Source organism: Psittacula echo, assembly GCF_963264785.1.
Source record: "Psittacula echo genome assembly, chromosome: 2".
Lineage (NCBI taxonomy): Eukaryota > Metazoa > Chordata > Aves > Psittaciformes > Psittacidae > Psittacula > Psittacula echo.
In genome coordinates, this window is record NC_137737.1 from 49,210,280 (window position 1) to 49,233,735 (window position 23,456).

The 23,456-nt window shown below is 40.6% G+C and overlaps 1 protein-coding gene across 1 annotated transcript in view; it reads right to left on the reverse strand.

Moving 5' to 3' along the window:
* Positions 1-12,441: 12,441 nt before the first annotated feature.
* The window catches only part of WDR37 (WD repeat domain 37), a 49,238-nt gene continuing 38,223 nt past the window's right edge, over positions 12,442-23,456 (reverse strand). The window contains exons 12-14 of the mRNA XM_080639651.1: positions 17,708-17,842; positions 16,812-16,926; positions 12,442-15,421 (exon numbers count right to left, since the gene is read on the reverse strand). Of these exons, the coding sequence (XP_080495777.1) occupies positions 15,290-15,421; positions 16,812-16,926; positions 17,708-17,842 (382 nt within the window). The 3' untranslated portion in view covers positions 12,442-15,289. The remainder of the gene's footprint in view (positions 15,422-16,811; positions 16,927-17,707; positions 17,843-23,456) is intronic.

The following is a 23,456-nucleotide window of genomic DNA, read 5'->3' on the forward strand; positions in this document are numbered from 1 at the left end:
ACATGCTTGTTTATTGCTCCACCAGTTCTCTGTTAGTTAGAGTTTATACATGCTTTGGCCAGCCAAAACAAGTTTTCTGAGGATTTTTTTGTTGTTGCTGTAATTCAGGAGAAGGTTTTACAGGGAGATTGATTGGATACCAAAGGCTGTATTGGAAACGTTTCTGAACCTGTATTAAAGAAATCTTCTCATAAAGTGCATGATGCTTTCCACCTACACATTGCTTCTACAGGCGCAGTCTGGACTACCGGGTATATCCAAGTGTCAGGTTGTTTCCTTTCTGAAGGAAAAATATAACAAATTTTTGGCTGCATTGAAAAAGATGTTTTGGTTCACTTCAAATTCCTCATTTTATTTGGGAATCTTTTTACTGCTTAGCTAAAAAAATCCAAGATTGCTTAGTTACCTTGAAAAGCCATATGTTACTTGAAAGCAATGCAGCTTTTCAGGGGTAGAAATTACTTGATGGATTTGAAAACTATGTCAGTCAACTGTAACCACAACATGTAGTTATGAGTGTCAAAGTATTTCTCAAAGTAGTATTACCTAAAAAGACAGCAAAGACAAAGACTTCATTTCATCCTTGAAGTAAATCCTAAGTGAGTATCAACAAACATCTTGGAGCTGCTTTCACCCATAGGCTTGTGCCAGTAACCTCCCACCCAATGACCAAAAATCCCTGAAAACACCTAAGTCAGGTACTGCTGTGTACTCTGTATAACCATCATGCCCAGGTAAAGGCTATGTGCAGGCTGTTTTACCTATCTGTGTGTTTACAACTCTAATGGTTCCTGCAGTAAAGTTTTCAGTTCAAGCCTAGAGCAGCCAAAGAGAGGTGCTGGAATTACCACCTCCTGAAGGAGCTTTGTGGTTGTCCCAGGTGTCCCCAAGCATCTGTCTGAGCACACAAGGCTTTCCCCACATTACCTTAGGGTCTGCTACAGGCCACCTGATCAGGAGGACTCTGTGGATAAAGCATTCTGTAGACAGATAGGAACAGCCTCACACTCGCAGGTACTTGTCCTCATGGAGGACTTCAACCACCCTGACATCTGTTGGAGGGACGATACGGCCCGGCACAAGCATTCCAGGAGGTTCCTCGATCATGTGGAAGACAACTTCCTTCTGTAAGTAACAGAGGAGCCGACAAGGAGAGGTGCCATGCTTGACCTCGTGCTCACCAACAGGGAAGGGCTGGTTGGAAATGTGACGCTTCAGGGCAGCCTTGGCTGCAGTGATCATGAGATGGTCGAGTTTGAGATCCTCAGGACAGTGAGAGAGCGTGCAGCAAGCTCACTGCCCTGGACTTCAAGAGAGCAGACTTTGGCCTCTTCAGGAGCCTGCTTAGTAAGGTTCCATGGGACACAGCCCTAGAGGGCAGGGGGGCCCAAGACTGTTGATTGTTATTCAAGGATCACCTACTGCAAGCTCAGGAGTGTTGCATCCCAACTAGAAGGAAGTGCAGCAGGAGGGCCAGGAGACCTCCTTGGATGGGTAAGGAGCTGCTGAGGAAACTTAGAGGGAAAAAGGAAACTTACAGAAGATAAAAACGAGGACAGGCAGCCTGGGAAGAATACAGGGACATTGTCCAGGAAGGTAGGGACCAGGTCAGGAAAGCTAAGGCCCAGTTAGAACTGAGTCTGGCAAGGGATGTCGAGGATAAAAGGAAGGGCTTCTATAGATATGTCACCAACAAAAGACAGGGATAACGTAGGCCCCTTCCGGAAGCTATCAGGAGAACTGGCTACCCTGGATTTGGAGAAGGCTGAGGTTCTTAATGACTTCTTTGCCTCCATCTTCACCGGCAAATGCTCTGACCACACCACCCAAGTCTTGGAAGGCGGACACAGGGACTGTGAGAATGAAGACCTTAGGCCCACTGTAGGATTCCAAGTCTAACTCATCCTCAGGTTTGCAGCATAGCTCCAGGCAATGCAGCACCTGCTCCAGACTGATGCTAGCTTGATGCAAGTAAGGACCAAGCCGCCTGTATCCACCTGCCAAAATAAAACCACATTTTAGTGACTCTGAGGTGATAGTTGTGTTCCTGATCCATAAGAAACTAAAGCACAGGAGAACTGATTAAACACTTTGCCTGGTTAGCTAAAACACTTGACTACCTTTAAATACCTAAAAAAGAAGCTTAGATTTTTCTTTTTTAAGTGCTATAGGTTTTCCATTCCCCACTCCACCTGCAGTGAGCATCATCTCCCTTGTACCTGGAACCATAAAGTCACCTTTGCAGCTCACCCCACCAGCCTTGGTTGCACCACCACCTCACCCCACCACCACTTTGTCCCACCAGCAGCAGTGGAGGTGAAGCACAAGGCAAGCACCAGCCTAGGGCCCCCAGCCCATAGACACAGAAGGCAGGAGACATCCCCAGACTTGATGGCTTTCCGTGAGGTCCTCTGGGCAGAGCTGTCCATTTTTCTGTTGGAGGTGGTTGTATATTGGTGCTAGCTAGCTGCTTCCGTCTGCAGTTGGGCAACTAAGGGATGTTTTATTCCCTCAGAATATTTACAGCTGGGCATTCAATGTGCACAATCCCAGCCAGACTAGCACATTAAGCCGGAAAACATCTCGTGCCACAAACATACATAGTGTAAATCTAGCCCTGACAAGCAACAGAAACTAGTCTGTATTTAATTAAAAATAAATTTAAGGAGAGAGATGTACTTACTAAAAACCAAATAAAGCTTCTGTGCCTTTGAAGGAGCAAATCTCTGCTTACACTATTATATCTTTCTAACTGTTGTGGTGGAAAGGTTAATAGAAGAGGACCAGGTAAGCCAGTGAAAGGGAGGCTCTTTTCTTTCCATCAGCGTATTTAAGATCACATTACGTTCACTGCTGTTTTAAGATATTTTGCTGATAGAATTTTTCAAAGCAGAATACCACCACTGCCCTGACAGACCAATTACATTCCCTTACAATGTCCTACAGGCACATGAATTATGAACCAACAGCGTTTTGCCCAACTCCTCAGACCAATTGAACATACGTGATTTTAGTTTTTCCCCTCTGCATATCTTGGCGTGCCCTCTGCTGGTATTTATTCCTAACAACACATCACTGCGTGCTCAGCCCTTCCTCGCTGGGAAGTACCTGGGGCCGGCAGCTCTGCTCACCCAGGGTGGGGGTTTGTTAAATGCACGATACAGAGCTTCTGGATGAAGAACGAAGATAAGGTAACTTTGGTAGAGCTGAGAGATGAGGGCATGTCTCATATGGATGCCAAAAGTCCTCTCCCCAGCCCTAAGGTGGGGATTCCAGGAAGGGTCGGCAGGGTTGGCTGGAGGTGGTGGTCCCAGGCGTGCCCACGCAACGGCTCATCAACAAGTCTTTGGCAATGGGTAGGAGAGATGGGGTTTGGCAGCCACCAGGCACTGACAAACATGGGTTACCAGCACAGATCAAACACATATCTGCTGTCCTTGCACAGCAGGAATATATGTTTCATTCTTGCCCAAAATTTTTACACAGCTTGGTGCTGATTTACCCCTTGAAAACCAGTTAAACAAAAAACTTGACAGATAAGTACCCAAAATTAAGAATTCAGCCTTGCATATGATTTATTAACTTATGCAGCTCTAGGGGCAGTGTCAGAGATTTCCTCCTTTAATTGTATGCAGATTCCTGAAGAAGTGCTCATTTTCAAAACAATAAGATCTTTCCACTGAAAGGACTGGGGAACATATGGGCAGGAAACCGCAATCGTTTCCCTGCAGAGCCATTTCTAATGAAGAAGAAAAGACTTTTGCTCCCAAATGAGAAAAAGGAGCTGCTTCTGCTCTCAGATAGCCCATGTAAAGCTGATGCTGCTAATGGAGCTATACCAGTACAAAATCAGTGCCACAGAGAAAAGATGAGCTTTCTTAAGGAGAAAACTGGCGTGGCCCTGTAGCAGCACTCTTGGCACGCAGCACATATTCCATGTAAAGCTCTTGGACATGTTATTCTTCATGCATCTGCAAAGGGACAATCACTCAGCGAGCACATGACACTGTCCCAGTGCCAGAGCTCACCTGCAAAAGCGGCAATTCACTGGTATCCCATGGACTCAAATGAAAAAGGACAAGCCCCATCACTTCAAATCCCCCCAGCCCAGACAGTCAGATCCCCTGGGGCAAGGAGCTTCCTTCCACAGCACTGGGGTGCCAAAAAGCCCATGCTCTCATTCATCTCTTAACTGCCCTTCACAGGTCCCCAGAGGAGGATCCCAACCAGGTCTTCATGCGAATTGCCGCCGGTCCCACATCCTCAGATCGGGGCCAACCCACATTTGCACCAACTGTTGCAGGTCACCCCCAAGAGAGATCCCTGTCTTGACTGTGCCATAGGAAGCACAGATACCCACAGCTCCGCGTCCTCAAATTGCTGGCATTGGAGGCTCCAGCTCACCAGCCACCATCCAAACACACAGTTAGGGGGTTGACCCTGTCCCATAACTTACGATGTTAGAAAAGAAGCCTAAAGGTGTGAAGGAATAGAGGCAGGAGGCAAGCACAATCAGCAGCAGCACCTTTGCTATCCTTGGGATGAGCACTATGCTATGCTGCCTCTAACCCTGGCTGGGGGAACAACCTACCCACTGTACTTGCAGAGAAATCACCCCGTGATACTCACCAAATGTTCTGTGTTAAATTACTCAGCTTATTGACAGCTTCTTCGAGTCAAAACTTGCACATCTAATGGATACAGGACTGAAAATCTGTGCTTTGATAGGGCTCCACTGAGCTCAGCTGGACTTGCACAATGGTTCGACTCACAGGAACCAGGTCTCCATCTGCATTTTGACATCATTTATTCCCAGCAAGAGCTTGTAACTTTTGGCAAGACTGACGGTGTTCGGAGGTCATTTGGTCTGTTGCATCTGGAGAACAGGAGATAACTTTAAATACTTGTAATCAGCTTATTAACAAAGTGGATCAAAAGTTAGATACCATTTCTCCTATGGTTTTATACTTGTAAACTCCAGGAAAACAGGTTAGAGGAAAAATCAAAAGGATATTAACTAAAGATCAAGATCAAATTAAGCTGGATTAAAATAGCTGTACGTTATCAAGTATAACACAAGGCTGTGTTGCAAGGTGGAGTGGACCTCCAGATAAATTAATCTTTGGCCTTCAGCATGGGAAAATAAATATAAAGGCTATTGACAGAGCAGCTTGTTTGTGGCATCACAGAAGCTGCTTAGGAAAAAGTCTGACGCGGACTGGTTCATGTGTTTGGTTTTACCTTTCTCTGCCCCCTCAAGTCACTTTGAGATGGGAAGACACTCAAGGAGAGAGGAGGGAAACTTTCAGTGATGGAGAGAGGACAGTGCGAGAGGACACCTCGGTGGTTGTGGCTTTCTAAAGGGAGAGCAGCAATGTGCTGTACTTCAAGGACAGTTGTAGGTGGTTTGAGGTAAAAATTCAAACAAGCAGATGGAGACTTTTGCAAACACTTGATTGCTGAAGGTTTGTTGAGGCCAGCAGCATTGCATGGAGGGACAGGGTTTGGGAGAACTGGAGCATATTTGAATACAAATAGGATACATAGATATGTACCTTAGATATAGAGATACGTAACAGTAAACAGTCGGGGCAATGCACAGCACTGCTGTAAACACAGTTAATAGGTTATTGGGGAGACCTTATCCTCAGAGAGATTACTAGAACTCTTTTGGCAAAGCCTCTTGTAATCAATAATAGAAACCATAGTCTCTTTGGTAAGGAAAATATTATTCCAGTCCTTGTTAAACTTCAGCTACAAGGCAAACCCTCTACAAGCTCGGGGAAGTGGGTCTTTATTAAGATTCAGGTTAACCTGGTTTCTCAACCTGTGAAAACACCAGTCAGAATCTGCCTGTACTGAGACTCGCTCCCGCAGCCTCCACTGTGGAGTACACTCCTCAGTACTCGGGTGCTCCTGCCCCTGGGTATCACTGCTCTGAATCACATCAGCTCCTCCAAAACTGTCAAAAGCAGGATGCCAGCTCCCTGTCCCACAGCCTGCTCCCGCTCCTCCTCTCTCACAGGCACTGACTTTGTTCAGCTTTTCATCTCCTAACTCCTCCGCCCACCCGAGTGACTCAAGCCCATCATCTTCACACCCTCTCACCCTCCTCTGTGCTTCTCACGCTGGGGCAGACGTGCCCTTCCATGGGTTCCTTGTTCCAGTCCCCCACGTAGCCACCCACTGCCACCAGCCGCTCCTGCAGGATGTTGGACACGGCCTTCCCGCAGCACTGCAGGGGCCCGTCATCCCTCTCCTGGCAAACACCAGCTGAGGTCGTGCACTGATGGCTCACAAACCCATCTCTCTCCAGACCTTGTACTTCTATCCAAATTCCTGTTGTCCTAATCTCTCACAATGCTCAGCTGATGCTGAAGTAGAGCAGAGCTGATTGTCTCTAAGTTCTGCCTTGCTTTTAGTCGTTACCTTTAGTTCAGAGTTTAGTTCTGCTTTTATACGTGGCTTCACATATGGTTAAGACTTCTATATATTATGACAACAATGATGATACTGGAATAAATAACCTTAACTTTTTGTACATCACTCTCCAAAATTACCTTTACCTATTCGTCTCAATTTCAGCAAAGCAAAACTTAAGGATTTTGGATGGTCTTGCCTGCTGACATTCATATTTTTCTCATGAATGCTGGTTTTATGTGGACCTGAGCTAATCTCCAAAGGGATATGGCTTTAACTAGCTCTTGGTCTTAAACTTTCCTTTAATGCACCGCTTCCAGCTGATCCGTTTATAACTGCTTCTTTTCAGACATTGCCAGTATGTTTTTCAAAAGAAAATACTAGCTTGGCAAAATAAATCAAATCATTAAAATGCTACTGCAAAAACACACCTGCATGAACATAAGGGAGAAGCTGCAGTTGAGTAAGAAAAGGAGAATAACAAAGTCAGAATTTAAAAGGTAGATGCAGAGGCCCTTTTCAGCCTAGTTATTCTCTAATTGCAAAATCAGACTTTGCTACACGGGCTGCTGTTAAGCCCTAAACACACAGCACCAAGGTTTTAATGTGGGCAAATAATGTCCAAGTGTTGAGAGTTGGACTCGATAATCCTTATGGGTCCCTTCCAACACAAGATATTCTATGACTGACTATGAAAGAGACTGTGTAAAATCCTTGAAGGCATTCTTTAAAAAAGCCTCTCCACCCAGAAAAAAATAAAGTCTCCTGGTCAACAGACACCCTGGGGAGCGATGGTGTGCCACCAGCTCTGCAGACAACTTCCTAGAGCCCATTTCTTCCACCAATCCAGTGTAAAACAGCTCTTTCCTCTTGATTTCTGCCACCAGGCTCCTATTTGGGCTGAGTCACTGTCCAATGCAAGGCCCTTTACTTGATCTCTGTGATGGAAGATATCTTGTGATATCTTTATCGCTGGCATGAAAAGTTACAACCAAGTTTCACTTTATGCCATTTCAGACACAGTAATTGATATCCAAGGTCAAGACCCTGTGCCCTTGCTCACTTCAAGGAAGTTGTATTTTCTGGTCAAAAAACATTTGGAGACAGAAGCCTGTACCTCCTCTCTATCACTGCTGGCTTTTACGCTTGTTTTTAGACATAGAAGATCCCCCTTGGCAGCTCTAATGCAGATGGGCATCCAGTAGTGTCCTCAGGAGAGATCTAGCCACAACATTGAGGCTTTACAGAAATACAGCATCACTTTGAATAGCCAGAGCCATATAAATACACACATTCAAGTTCAATTTTCATCAGTTTTGCTCATAATGGCAGAACTGGTGAGGATTTTATTTATATATATGCGTGTGTGTATATATATATTCAGCTAAACCTTCAGTTTCCTTTGCTATGGAAAAGTTACGCTATGACTTCTGCACAGGCAAAAATATTTTTGCAAGAGGAGCAATAAGCATCTGCAGAGAAAGTGTTTATTCACTGATCAGTAAGTAGTTATATCTGGAACTGACGCAATGCAGCCTCAGTTTTCCAACAGTAAACTCCAAGTATAATTTGGGAGGGAAAAATCATCTCTCTGGTTTGCTTATATTTCAGTAAATCGTGCATCTGTGTCCAAGAACTTTTCAGCTCATTAATTCAGCAACAACATAAAATATATACAAAATTAGGGTGCAGCTTTCAAAAACAGGCACCTCAAATGAGGTTTCCAGATCCGTATTTAGGGCCATGAATCTGATTTTCTAAACTACTAACCACCCGCCAGACCACGCAGATCGCTGACGGGAGCTCAGCGCTTCTGAAGGCTGCACGACTAGATGACAGCATCCAACTTTCTGACAGCCTTCTGGCAGAGACAGCATTCGCAAGCTTCATAAAACATGAAAGGCCAAAACAACAAGTCCTGCAATTATCCACACTGAAAAACAATCTTAATTAATATCATCGCTGCTCCCTCTACACTTAAACTACCACTGAAAAGTTTTGCTTTTCCTTCATTTCCCTCCCTTTTCCCTAATACTTTAAGCCTGCCCTTCAAGTCTTTATCATACCATCAACCTGATTTCAGTGGTGTTTGTTGTGCACTGCGTCAGATTTTACTCTTTTTGTCAGGATTACTTGCCTAACTATAGGCTCAGCAACTTCAGCCTCACAGAACACACACACTGTTCCACTAAAATACTCAGGTTCAGATTTGCATCTGTACAATGCTGATCTCGGTGATATAGCAAAGATTTAGATACAAGGTTCAAAAATCTAACAAGATAAATGAGATTTCTGCCTTTATCCAAATTAGGCGCTTAGAGGAAAATATATTCATTAAAAGTATAAAATACTAAAACTATGTAAACGTAAAATATTAACTTGAAGTTATCCAGTTGTTATTTCTCCTTTCCATCAGGTAATGGTGTGGACGAAGGCATAAAATGCCACCTTTCTGTAAGACTATCTGTGTTCTCAGGTGCATATTTTGATCAAAAGCCATCAGGACCAGCTAGAGTCAACAGTTTGATCACTGAAGCCCAAAATAATCTTTTTACTTACTTGGGTTTGTGAGGGAGGGTGTCAAATTTTGACATCTCAACAAAGTGAAGGTTTGAAGAAAAGGCCAGTCTCACCTTTCCTAGAACGAAGACCCTACTGAAAATACAGCAATATTTCCTCGATGTAATCCATACATTTGGATGCCTTTGTTTTGGCTTAGCTATATTCCCTAGTCAATTCAGAGTAAATTGAATTAAACAGAATGAAAGCGAGTGTTCAGAGCAATTTGTTCTGAAGTCATGCTCAAGGTTAAAATGCTGAGCCTTTCTAGACTGGCCACGTATTCTCAAAGGGATCATGTAAAACAGCATCTCCTCCTTCTAAATCAACTGTTCACTCAAGAGGTTTCCAGTCCAGGAGTGACTCCTAATAGAGACAGCTTATTTGTATGTAACATTTATAATCCTCTACTAAGACTACAAGTGCTAGGAGTGCTACTGAAGAGATGTTTGCACCATTGCAAGGCTTAAAATACAGAATTGAATATATACCATTAAAATTGGGTGTACACAAGCAAGCAAGTTTTTCCCCAAACCAAGGATATTGAAATCACAAGCCAATTCTTTTTAAAAACGTAAAGGAGCTGTTTAACTTCCAGCCATTTCCATACCAGGCTCAGGACATAAGCACAACCTGATAACGGCATTTCCCAACAAGGTGTCCCTGTCTCCTTTCCCTTCTCCTCAGCAGCTCCAGGGCATCCACTAGACTCTGGTTTCCCAGCACAGTTAATCTCCAATTGACCAGTAAGTTTCAGCTTTTGGATGTGAACCTTCTCTTAATCACTCTACTTTTTCATTCCACCTGGCTCCCACAGCTGTCCCAGTTTTATTCCAGTTTTTCATTCCCCTTCATTATTCTTCCTTTGTGTTCCTCATCTGCAGTCCAAACACTTTTTATCACAAATTTGCCTTTTTGGGTTTCTCATAGGATTTTATTTTCCTCACAAATGCTGGGTCATTATTCCTACATACACCACAGATTCCTTATCCTTAGTTTGGACCCCTTTTCCATAACTCTTCTGTAGCATTTGAAATCATCGTCTGCTCCTTTCTGGTGCCCTAACCCACCTACAGCATCACTGCAAATCAAGTTTTTCTCGCCAGGTAAGGTGCACAGGCTTGATACAGCCTTCAGCAACTCCAGAACACATCAGGCATTCAGGAAACTTGCATCATTAAAGACTGGCATCTGACCAAGTTAAAAAAGAAAAAAAGAAAAGATGACAGAAAGCACATCGACATCGAAGTCAGCACTATAACCAATGCTTGCTCCCAGCTGCTGGATGGTGTTTCATGGAGCTGCACACAAGGGTTTATTTCATTGGCATCATGATTTGAAGAAAACACACAACTAAATCTACTTTATCCTGGGGAGGGAAGAAAGATGCCAGTACAAATGGGAGAGGACAACCACACAGAACTGGTACTACACAAGTAGGGCAAGTTTTGGTGGAAGCAGGTGGAACTGTGCAGTTACCAGCAGCTGGAAACAGGGCCTCAGGTAGCACCAGGCAACGATTAATTATCAGCACTGCCATTCCACTGCACAACAGGTGCCAGCCAGGCTAAAAACCAGTTTCCATCTTCAGAACAGTTCAAGCCAGAACTTCTTTTCTACTGTCAACTCCTTTCTATTGTATGCGCCATCATGGACACTTTGCACCATTTTCATTATCCAGCAGAAAGTCTGAACGCTTAAATTCTAACTGCTGCCTGGCACACGGAACCACCCTACCGAAACTCTCAAAACTAATACAAGGCACTTAAACTGCTAATGCAGGCAATTGGCTAGATGCTGCAAATGCTCACCAGTCCCACATGGGCAATACTGAGGAATGGCATGTCCTGCTACTAATAAATATCCTCACCCAGAGGACGCTCACAAGCGGCATCCATAGCGCATGTGCAAAACACCACACTTCTCTAGTATGACATCTCTCCCAGTCATTGGTACATTTTAGCCAGGATTTACAGCCCAAATTAAATGGTATTTCCTCCATAGGCTCCTGCAAAATATTTACGTTCTGGACACTATGACCTGTGGGAATTAGAAAAGGTAACAACTCTACTTTAAGTATCAGAAAGCTAGGTAATTTTTCAGTGACACACTTTGGTCTCAGTGGAGCATTAAATAAAATTTCTACAGCAGTCTAAAGAGCAAACCGTGATGCACAACAAGAGGGGTTCTCCTAACCTGAAGATCAGCTGCAAACAGAGGCACCCTACTGAAACCACTTCTTTGTGCATGCTATTTACTCACAGGTTTTAAAGTAGTAGTAATAACAATTTAGGCTTCAACACATACTTTTGCCAAAACACAACCAGAAATGCCCTTTCTAAAGTGTGTGTAACTTAGGCCATTAGAATGTTTAAGGAGGTTACAAGCATCAAGTCTAAGTCAGTTGCAATAAACCCTGGCTTGATTTAAATCCCTTAATTAAAACCAACTAAAAAACAGGATTTGGTGTTCTATCTCAGTCCAACTCTCACGTCAGTTGTGCCACCTTGTAACTTTGGTCTTTATTTCCAGTCCCTATCACCAGTGACACCAATTAATAATAGCACTCCAGAGCACTAGCTCTTGAGAATTCAAAGTATGGCAATAAGGGATCCTAAAGCACACTGAAGGAAAATGTGGTGTGCACAAAGCAATCTTCTACATTCAGGTAATGGCTAGGCAGCACCATTCAAGGGCCGCCAAAACCCAGTGGCAGCACTTACTATAACATCACATTTTTGGAGATTCATTTCAACATTGCAAAGCTTTGTATTTTGAATAATATGGGTGCAAAGAGCAAACAACCTTTAAAGCTACAGAAAAATTGATGATGGGGTACCCCAACAGAGAAGTTTCGCAATACTGCCACTGTATTCCAAACATGTAAGACCTGGTTTAGATTTCATGTAAAATATCCATTTACAGAGCACTGTGAAAAGTCACATGGGCACTTTTGCATAATTTGCATAACAAAATGTATTTTTGCATACAAAACTGGAGAAGACTCTATAAACTCAGGTCCGAGCACCTTTTCATTCTATATACTTAGCAGGCAACGCAATCATCTGCACTACCAAGAAGTCCTACCATGGGGGACAGACTTGACCTTCCACCAGAACTGTGCCCATCAATGCCTCAGAAATTAACTTTCTGAGTAGAAAAGAGTGGATAATAGACAGGAAGATCCTTTGACTACCACCACCAAAGTGAAATACTAACATCAACAGCAACCTTACTGCAAGAGAGAAGAACAACTTGCAAGAAAAAAAAATTGTTGAATGTTTTAATGCATTTTGAATCATAATGAAAAACATTTTACATCTAAAAACGAATTAGCAGAATAATAAAAAGTGGTTCCACATAACTTACAAATTCTTTTTTCCAAAAATGTAGTTTTCACAGATTCAGGCAACAAATAAGATGTTTCATTCCAGATCTTTCTGACTGTAATCACAAAGCTGTGTGAAAGCTGACACACATTGCCTGAAAGACATAAAAGCTTGATTTTGCCCAGTGATGAGTTCTCTGTGAAATTCTGCACAACACAAACTGTAACTGCAACTCTCCTCCATTTTATGAAATGCTGGACATTGTTCAGTGCTGAAAAACACTCTTTAGAACATTCAAAGCTATGAAATGTTTTCCACGTAATTTAGGTGGTGTAGTATTATTCACCACCACTGCTCCCATGTGATTTGCTTCTAGGGGAACGGCAGCTTCCGCTTCAACTTTGGTTCAGTATATAAATTACGCTAAGTGGTAGTTGAATGTTCAGCTGATTTAAGTATTAGCCTGCTTCTAGGAGCATGGCTCTAGCACCTTGTTTGGTTGATTTTTTCCAAAGTGAAAGCTTGTAATCATCCCATTCCTGGTGCCAGAGGATGGTCCCTCTGGTGATAAAAAAAGTTCGCAGCAATGATGATTGAACTGCATAGTCTAGTGGTCCTGTAATATGTATGTGTTAGAGAAGCTTAGACACTTTAGTTTAGCAGGATCAAACCCAGCAACCCTCTCCTCGTAATAAAAGGATAGTCATTGCTCAAGACATTACATGCAGGCCATGCTGGAGAAACTGTTTCTGCTGGCTGAACAGATATTTTTCTTTTTTAAACAGCATCAACCTGTGTAAAGTTCTCTCTGTTACCAACTGAAAGTGAGTTTTTTCTTCTTCAAGCATAAAACCATCAACCCAACATCAAATGGCTTTTCCCAAGAGTTAAAACTCCAGGGGAAATAGAAGAAAAAAAAAAAAAAAAAAGGTGAAAATAAACTCTTGATACCATCCTTTAACCCTTGTTATCAGAAGACTTAAAACTCTGCAGCTGCTTTCTCCAGCCTCACTGGTTTGGTATTTTAAGATTACTTCAATACAATTCTGTATATATCTTATATCTAAAAAAAAAAAAAAAAACCCAAGCCAAACAGAAAAGAAAAGGGCCCCAGCTACTATGATGACTTGCCCTGTAGAGATAATACATACATTCCCCATTAAATACCTTGAGCTTCTTTAAGGTTATGCTCCAAAACTATGTATAGGACCTCAGTTTCTCTACGATTCCTCAGTGACACATTAATCACCCCATCCCATTGCACTCCAATGCCACTATCTGATAGTTAACAGTAGAACCAGTTAACACATCCGTCTTATTGTCATTATAAACAATAACTGTAGAGGACATGAGCACAGCTATAGTTTCGTGAAATTATAGTGATGAGATAAAAGTTCCTAATACTTAATTTATGCCACTCACCATCAGCTCCATTATTCCCCTGTAAGAGTGCACCCCTGGCTTACCCACACCCTTCATCTTATACCGTGATATGTCAGACAGTTAGGGGCAGTATCTCCCTTTAGCTAAAAAGAAGTGTCTGTAAACAGCCTTTTTGCTTTTTCAAAGACATCAGCTGCCACCTGCATTTACTTCTATAATCAGCAGCTGCAGTGTAACACCCCCCTGCCAGTGCAAAAAAAGCTAAGCACAGTGAGGAGCAAACCCAGAGTAAGATCATTTGGGAGAAAGAAGGGAGGCCTGTGTTAATTACCCTCTCCTAGAACAGAATAGAGGCTACAGCAGTCCTCACCAGGGCTGAGAACAGAAAGGTAACAGATGATGTTTACTTATCGTATTGCTCCATTAGCTTTAAGTGTTAGTTGTCTTGAGAATCACATTTAGTATGATTGTCTTTCGTGCCAGAGATAGTACTTCAGGCAGAGACCAAAAGTGCTTTTTTCTTGGCTACAGAGAGATCCAATGCATCTTGACCAACATTCACTTTTGAGGTAGTACTCATTTACTTTGTATTGCTGGCTCAAAATAAAAACATGGGAAGTGAACACAATTAAAAGTATGCTCACTGTAAGTATATAAACAAGGAAAAAATAAAAAACAACTCCCAAAACACCTATTTCCTTTCTGGGCAGATCACCAAAAAGAAGCAATCCTTCTTAGAAAGGTCAGCTCACATTCACTGGTAAAGTCAAACTTTCATAAATGGTTTATAACAATAGCTATAAACTAAAGTGCTTCAAAATTTGCTTGACAAGATCTCAGTGATTGGAATCATAATATTCTGGATTTTTTCTAGTATGAAATGCCATGAGATTTTAAAATAATTTTATATAAGAAGGGGAGAATGAATATTTTTCTTTTTAGAAGAAAAAGTACAAAAAGCATTCCAAATAAACCGGCAGTCTATACTCACGACAAGCTGCTTGCATTTTCCTTCTCAAATCTACTATTTCCCAGTGACAGGAATAAAAATGGAGTTGAAGTTGCACTATACTGCAGCACTAAAAAAAGTATTCCAAATCAGATGCAAACAGGAAAATGTTTACAATCATACAACTAGTGAAATTCACACTTCATTTCAAGGTTTTAGCCCTGCAGATTCTTTTTAACACAAGGCAGATATGTAATCATGAAAAAACGTAACAGACTGCTATACACTCTCTACATTAATTACATAAGTTTCACATTTATGTCACAAATGTAATGCCCTACTGTGTATCTATTAAATGCTAAATAACTTATGAACATTTATGTGCTCTATGCAACAGTGAACATATTGACCAGTGGATGCCAAAATATAAAAGTTCATACACAAGACTGATTAAAAAACAAAACAAAACAAAAAACATCACATTTTCTGTACAATTCATGCAAACTGTGCACAATGTGGTAACAAGAACACCTGCTAAAGTTTCCACTTAAGGAAGAGATTTTACAGAAACAGCAGACCAGTGTTCAGAACAGTCTGCAGAAGTGCAGAAGTCCATGGCAACATAAAACACAGAAATTCTTCCAGCATTTCATTTTTCTTGTAACAAAGCAGGGATGTTGATGTTCCAACCAATAGCCTGACGATCAAATCCACATGTGAAGAGGTTACATACTGGATGGTCCTCACTCCATGCTGAGCAGCACACCATTCTTCTGTGGCCCTACAACAGTTCAGGAGAAAGCAGTATTACTTACGACATATCTTGAAAGCTTCCATGTCATCAAATCATTGTAACTCAAAATGCAAACTTGCTAATGCTCATGCTAGTTTTTACAAACAGTACTTGAGAATCCCAGAGGTCATTGTTACTTTCACTGAGACTCAGTATTAGCACCGGATCCATAATGACAGAAGCATATGAACAGGTGCATCAAAACTGTGGCATTTCCACAAGGTGTGTTTGCCATCTCATTACATTTTACTTACAAAAGCAAATTGCTTTTAAAATTGCTAAAATCAAAATTCAATCTTAAAATACGCAGCTACTTGCTGGCAACTACGTTGCTATAAACCTGCAAGATTAAGTGTCCATCATGTTCATAATACAGAAAGATTAATACTACTGCAAGAAATATGCCATACTGCGGAAAAGTAATGCCACATCTATTGTTCAAATTGAACAGTAACAAAAGTGGCCCAAAGAGGATTCTAACCAACATTTAAGTTATACCAAAAAATTTGCCATGATTTCAGTAGTGTCAGCCTGAATGGAAATATTAATAATGGAAATATATAATAAAAAATAAAAAAAAAAGGAGAAAAAGAAATAGAGATTAAACAATAGACTAAAAATAACTAAACTAGAAAAAAGACTAAAAAAGGCTGAGCTTTAAAACCCCTTCTGAAATTGTGTCAAGAGCTGCTGAATCAACCCAAGAAAAAGCCTATTGAAGTGGCACAATCCAATTAATTTCACTTAGTCTAATTTGCTCCATTAGTGATGCTTGCCATGCCAAATAGCACCACAAATGCACAAAACTTGATGGCTGCAGCAAGAATGGTTTAGTACATGGTACCAAATATCAAGAATGTACGTGCATAAGCAGGGAAGGAAAAAGCCACAATCAGCAAATCATAAAAGGTGAGCTCACAAAACTGATCCCCACGTTTTTCCTTTTATGTTTCTTCATTTAACAAGTTAAACACTGTGTAATTGAAAGAAAAAAAACCAAACCACCATTACTAAACCTTTTCGTAAGCCACTTTCCTGACACAATTCACATCAAGACATCTGATACTCTCTTACGCATAATGTGCATCTGAAATGCTCTTACACATTGCCTCCATTTCCTAAAGAAGGCAGTTTCACTTTAGTAAGGAGAAAAATTATTATGACATCCACTTGAAATATCATTTCCAATTCCAATTAAAAAAATTAAAATGTTACTTATTTGCGTGTTGGTCATTTTCAATAACTAACAATAGCCCATTTGTATAGACAAGTGTCTGTCAGCATTTGTTCAGCTTTTAAGCTAGAGAGACCAAATGTTACTTTTAACCTTGTAAGAAAGAAGAGCAGACATACTTTAAGGCTACAAATATTCAGTTACCTGTCTATTACTGCGAGGGAGGCGTGCTAATCGCACTCCTGACATGTCGAATAATCTAACCTGTCGGTTGTCATGTGGAAGGGCGATGATTCTCTGGCCAACACATACGTTAATCCTGCACAGAAGAGACAAAAGTAGGTGATGTATAAAACAATGAGAATAGAACTTGACAGGACAAGTTTAAGCTCACAGGGAGTGAAACAGCTGAATTTTTTACTGACTAAAATTCAGAAGTGAGAAAAGATAAAAAGTATTAAACCTTTAAGGTGTTTTCCATTGTATGAGATGCTCAAGAAGCCTTAATATCTGCATCCCATATAAAACAAAACAAAACAAACAAAACCAAAATCTCAGAAAAGCAATACTATGTATTTACTGAAAATTAATGTTGACTACACCTGCATTTTATAAAACCAGTTGAGACCTCTTCAAAATCTCACAAATCTCAGCTTTAATTTTAGTGACTAAAATTAAATGTATATTCAAGTGAATTGATAGAATGGACTATTTCAGTTGGAAGCGACCTACAACAACAGTGTCTCTGCCCATGGCAGGCAGGTTGGAACTAGATAATCTTTATGGTCCCTTCCAACCCTAACCATTCTGTGATCATGAAGCTCAACTGCCTGACCAATTCAAGGCTGACTAAAAGCTAAAGCATGTTATTAAGTGCATTGTCCCAGTGCCTCTTGAACACTGACAGGCTTGAGGCATCAACCACCATCAGACCTGGAAGCCTGTTCCAGTGTCTGACCACCCTTGCGGTAAACAAATGCCTCCTGAAGTCCAGCCTAAACCTCCCCAGTGCACCTTTGAACTATTCCCACACATGAAAGAAAATAAGAATTAACAAAGAAAACATGAATTAAGAAAAACAGTAATTCAGATCTGCTTACCTGTTGACTGCAGAATCTGTACGGATTGTTGCAATAGGAGACCTCATGTTTTTCAAGTCCCAAACTTTTACAGTACGGTCATCACTACCAGAAACAACATTGTCTCCCACAGTGAAAACTGCAGATGTCACAGTGCTAAACAATCAGAAGTAAAAAGAAAGATGTCAAGTTCTAAACTAGCATCTGATTTGAAGTTCTGTTTTCTGTTCCCATGTTTCCTTTAAAATGTTACTTGCCCGTTTGATTGTTTGTTTTTAACTAAAGTAACCAGAAATATTAAAACTCCAAGTAGATATTTTAGAATAAAAAAGTATTCTTACAAGAACCTCTGTCACTTAAGGTATACTAGACTTGACTGACCCAAGCGCTAAGTGAAGCCGAACAACGGAGTCAAGTCACTTAGAGGCACCTCTCATATTCTACTGACTCTACTATGAGCTCGTCATGTCCAGTCTTGAAATCTTAATTCACTTTTGAAGTTCTGTATTAATGTCCAGCAGACTTATCAGACACCCAAAACTGAATTAGTAGCACACACTTCAATTCTTCTTCTCAAGTGTTTTGAGACTAGTAATCAAGTTTTTTAGTTTCCATCCAAAGACTTCTCTAGAACTCTCCAAAGGGATTATATAAAGAATTTTGTTTTAGAATTTTATTATCTTTGCATGTGACACTTTCAGAGAACAGTATACTGCTGAGCCCAGATGAACAGTTCTTATGATGATGAGCTTTTACCTTTATTTCACATTGTCATGGTTTAAGCCCAGGCCGTAAATTAGAACCACGCAGTCTACTTCCTCCCCCCACCTTTCTTCCCTCCGCTCCTGGAGGGACGGGGAGGAGAATCAAAAGAATGCAACTCCCACGGGTTGAGATAAGAACAGTTTAGTAACTAAGGTATAACACAAATCACTACTGCTGCCACCAATAATAATAATGATAAAGGAAATAACAAGGAAGAGAATACAACTGCTCACCGACCGGTACCTCGCCCCCACCCTGCAGTGATCCAGCCCTTCCAGGAACTCTCAGTTCTACCTCCTGGGCATGACGTGCTATGGTATGGAATACCTCTTTGGCTAGTTTGAGTCAGGTGTCCTGTCACTGCTTCCTCCCAGCTTCTCCTCCTCCCTGGCAGAGCATGAGACTCACAAAGTCCTTGGGCAGTCTAAACATCGGTGTTATCAGCTCTGTTCCCAGGCCGAAAGTCAAAAACACAGCACTGCAACAGCTACTAAGAAGGAGAAAAACTGACTGCTGCTGCTGAACCCAGGACACACATCAAGAAATGAATGTTTTTGTACTACTATTTTCACTTTAATACTGCATGAATTCCCAACTCAAAACCAGTTACTTTCTGTCCACACAATATACTAACAAGGCATTTTTGTCTCTCTCTAAAATCATTAGGTAAAGCTTCTCAATTCTGTCTCTACAGATTTGATTTAATGACCTATCTTGTAACTTGGGTCATGCAAGTCAATTTCTTAGAATTCAGTAATTTTAATTTAAGTTGTCAGCTGTTACTGTCACTTTGGTTGTTCTGCAGCAATTTGAATTCATGTCCTATTCAAGCTGCTGATTGAGATTAGCACTAGCCAGGTCACAATAGACCAGGTTATACAAGCCTCTTAATTTATACTGACACCAAATTAAGTTTTAATTAAGATGAAGGCCCACTTTATTCTTGATACCAAGTTTCCTAATGCATTATTAGAGTGCACCTGAGCTGCCAGGGAGATTATTACAGTAAGAACCAGGAGGTCTTCACCTAATCTTCTGGACTTTATAAACTAAGAGTTAGAACATACATGAAAGCCACAACTAGTAAGTTTCTTTCGTCAATCACCTTCACATTTGGGAAGAAAACTCATTCATGTAGTCAAGTAACTGCAGGATAGAGTTGGTATGTTCTTAGCACTGAACTTTTCTCCACCAGTCTGACCTCCATTACACTCAGCACCATCTGCATTTCCTTCCCCACCAGTTGCTTATACAAGCTGCAAAATACCCCAGTAAAACGTTGGCTTCTCACCGAACTCTGTACTGCTGTTACACACTTGAGACAACGTTTATACATTTAAAATTCACTATAAATCTCCATACTTTGCACACACATTAGGAGACTTCCTTATGCAAACAGTATAAGGCATTCAAGTCATAGAAAAGCTCCAGATGAATGAATATACAGCGTCTTTTAGTATTCTCCTGCCAACAGACAAATCTGATCTGTTATTCATCATACATTTTATTCCAATTATAGTTGGAATATGTTGTGAAACTGTCTTCAAATAACCCTCCAATTTTGAATGTTGGGTTGGTTGGTTTTTTTCACACCTTTAAACAGCTTTCCACCTTCTTTGATCTCATATTGGTTCTCCTTTATCACTTATCACTGTCAAACAGAGTTATATTTCTTTGACCACATAAAGTTATCTCATTTTTAGATTTATCATTTTTCAAATGAAAGCATTCAAAACTATCACCATGCAAACAGAATGCCAGCTCTAGATTAGCTCGACCCCTACTTGTCCTGTAAAACCAGAAAGATTCTCAGAAGAAAACAAAATCCTTTCCTGTGCTGTTTTCAGTTTAACTATTCATTCAAGTATCACTGGGTACACTAAGAAAAAGTTTGTAAAAAAAGAAAAATGTGGTGAAGTTCTGCTGTAGCTCTCTCTGTTGAGTGGGAAAGTGATAGAAAAGCAAAGTGAAGGCTGTCAGGGTGTTTTCAGCGAACATCTTTAAAGGTGTTCAGTGGTCTTACTCCTCTCCCTGCCCTGTTCATTACTCTGAGGCACTGCAGGCTGGGATATGCACTATTTGCAAGCCCACATGACTACAAAAACAGCCTTTTCCATTTGAATTCAAAGGCTACATAGAAAAGGACTTTTTACTGAAGCATGATCAAGAATTTTGGTCACAGTTTCAAAGCAAACAGTATATGGACATCCTGCCCAACAGTCTCAGATATTATACTTTAAAAAAATGAAACATTACTCTCTTAGGACAACTTGAAGATACACTCAATTTAATTCTCAAAGACATCTCATTTTCAAAATAAGACTGCAAGACTAGAAGTTTTAAGTAACTTAATAACAAGGCCAAAAGCAGTATCAGTCTCACACTTGACAACTCTGGGGAGGGTTTATCAGCACCTGATTGTCATGTGAGTAAAGACGAGGCAGGTTTTTGTTTGTTTGGTTGGTTTTGTGGGTTTTTTAAATGGAACATTTTGAGTTCATATTTAAAAAAAAAAAAAAAAAAAACAACAAACACATACATTTGAATTCAAGAACATGTACAACACTATTGACTTAAGACATGAGCAAGTGCTGTGCTCATAGGTTCTCTTACATACTACAGATTATGATTTGTCTCCAGTGCTATTCCAAACTGGGGCATCTTACCTCATATTTTTGTTTTGGTTTGGGTTTTTGTTTGGTTTTAGCTAAAACAGGAAGGTGAGAAGAAAGGGAAACAAAGTCTATGTTACAAGAAAGAGGCAGTCAGAGCAGCCAATATACAAATAACCTTTCAAAAGTATTGCCTCCCTAACCCCACCTGTATCACAAAGACTAAGACTTATTCCTGTATTTTCACAAAGCTAGTTTTACTTTCTGGGTTTTTTACTAGCCTTCCATTTGTTCTAATCCAGCTAAAACTGTGGTTAACATCCCCTTGGCTAAATTAATAAAAAGCATGAACAAAAGATCATCAGCCCCTGTGTTAATGGAATGCTAGAAGACATTAGGTTTTTAATAACTCAAAAAGATGACAGGTATTGTAGGACATCTTAAAGAAAAAAAATGGCAAAGAGGAAGCATTCTTACGACACTTCAAACTGTGGGTCCCACAGGGAGTTTGGTGCACTACAACTATTCTCTAGGAAAGCTTCAGCCTCTGCCAAACCCCAGCAAAACTCATTTATCTTGTCATAGGGAGCAGCCGAGCGTGTACTTCCAGCTGACAGCATGGCACTTCCTCACCACACACCGCTGCCTGGCCTCAAACATCCTGCTCCCTCCGTGGGTCTCAATCAACAGAAATACTGTAGTGCTAGCACTCCTCATTAGGCTGAACAGCTGTCTCCCCAGTCACACAGAGACACAAAACTGTTTTGCATAACAATTTGCTGAAATTTCACACATAGGGGAAGAAAAAAAAGAAGAGGAGAAGAAAAAAAAAAAAAAAAAAAGAAGAAAAATATGTTGAAAATGTTGGACCATGAAATGCTGATGCACAACCCTTACTGGCAATGCATCAGAAAAAGTTAACACTGCTGTTTCCATTTTGATTTGCAGACTACACTGGGATTTACTGTTGAACCCTGAGAGACAAGTTTTCATGCCTGTGAAAAGGCATCTACTCATAAGCATTAATTTGTGTGTGGGATGAAGTTCTTGAGAAAACAGACTAAAGAGAGCTTTCAGATAAATTTATTCCATGTACACCACATTGTAGTTAAACAGCAAAATTTGAATGCTCCAGTATGCTCCCCTCATTTTAAGTAGGAAAATTCAGGAACAAAACCTAAAGGAAGCTCTATATGGTACAGCATTTCCTGTGCAAGAGCTTTCTTTCTTTTAGGGGGACAGAACATAACTCCACACAGAGCAGCCTGCAGGGAAGCCATGATATGGACAACAGTTTGCCAATCTGAAAGAACGATGGCATCTCCACAGAAGTCCCAGGTAAGAAGCACACCAATACCTCCATGTCTGCGCATTCAGGTTTCAGAAGTGCTAAAGGCACTTGATTCCAGGAAGAGCTACACATACAATTCCCAAAGCCTGTGGATTTATCTCCCAATATCAGCAGGTCTTTCTTCCAACTTGAGAAATGGCAAGAACAAACCATGAAGGAATTAACACAAAAAGGGAGTGGGGGGAAAAATTCAGAGCCAACTGTCAGCACTGAAAAGTCATTTTTGAGCATTTAAATCAGCAGTGGCTATTCCAAAGATATGCATTTCATGACATTTAGCGAAAATTGCCATTATCTTCTTCTCTAGCTATCTGTCTTAAAATAATGAAATGATACAGGATTGAAAATAGTAACTAGCTCTTATGACAATTACTCAATGGCAACTTAGTAAATTAGTTAAGGTGCAGGTATTTTTCAAATCAATTCCATTACATTGATGATGGGATAAAACAGGTCCATTTATCCCTGCAGTATTGCTGCATTACCTAAGCTTTAAAATGACAACGCACCATAAAATGTTATGCTCCACTCAATAGGATACAAAGAAAAGGCCTTTGGCTATGTTCTTTTGTGGGTCATTTGAAAAAAATGATAGCATTTCTTAGTGCATGCATTCAAGAATGGAGTTAAGATTCTCCCCCTCTATTGTAGTGAAGCTTAAAGCACTCATAAGTAACTGGATACAGATTTATTGCCTACATCTTTTTAAAGCGACTGACAAAACTAACAGCTAACACAGAGTGCAGTCAAACTTTGTATATTACATACCCCACTCCCCAAAATAAAAGATCTAAAGGATTTGTTGCTTGGTTGTTTTTCTTCTGTTTCTTGTAGCTGCAGGGCTTTTGATTTTAAGCACTTACAGCTTAAGGAGTTTATTCAATTTTTATATTTCCTTATTAATTAGAAAGCAATTTTTACCATGAGGAAGTTTGCCAATGACAACAGAAAAGGTTCAAGAACATAAAGGAAACAACTATCGAATAATGTTATCTTTCAAATTGCTTTTTCAGCAGTTCAACAACTCCATGACAGCATTAGG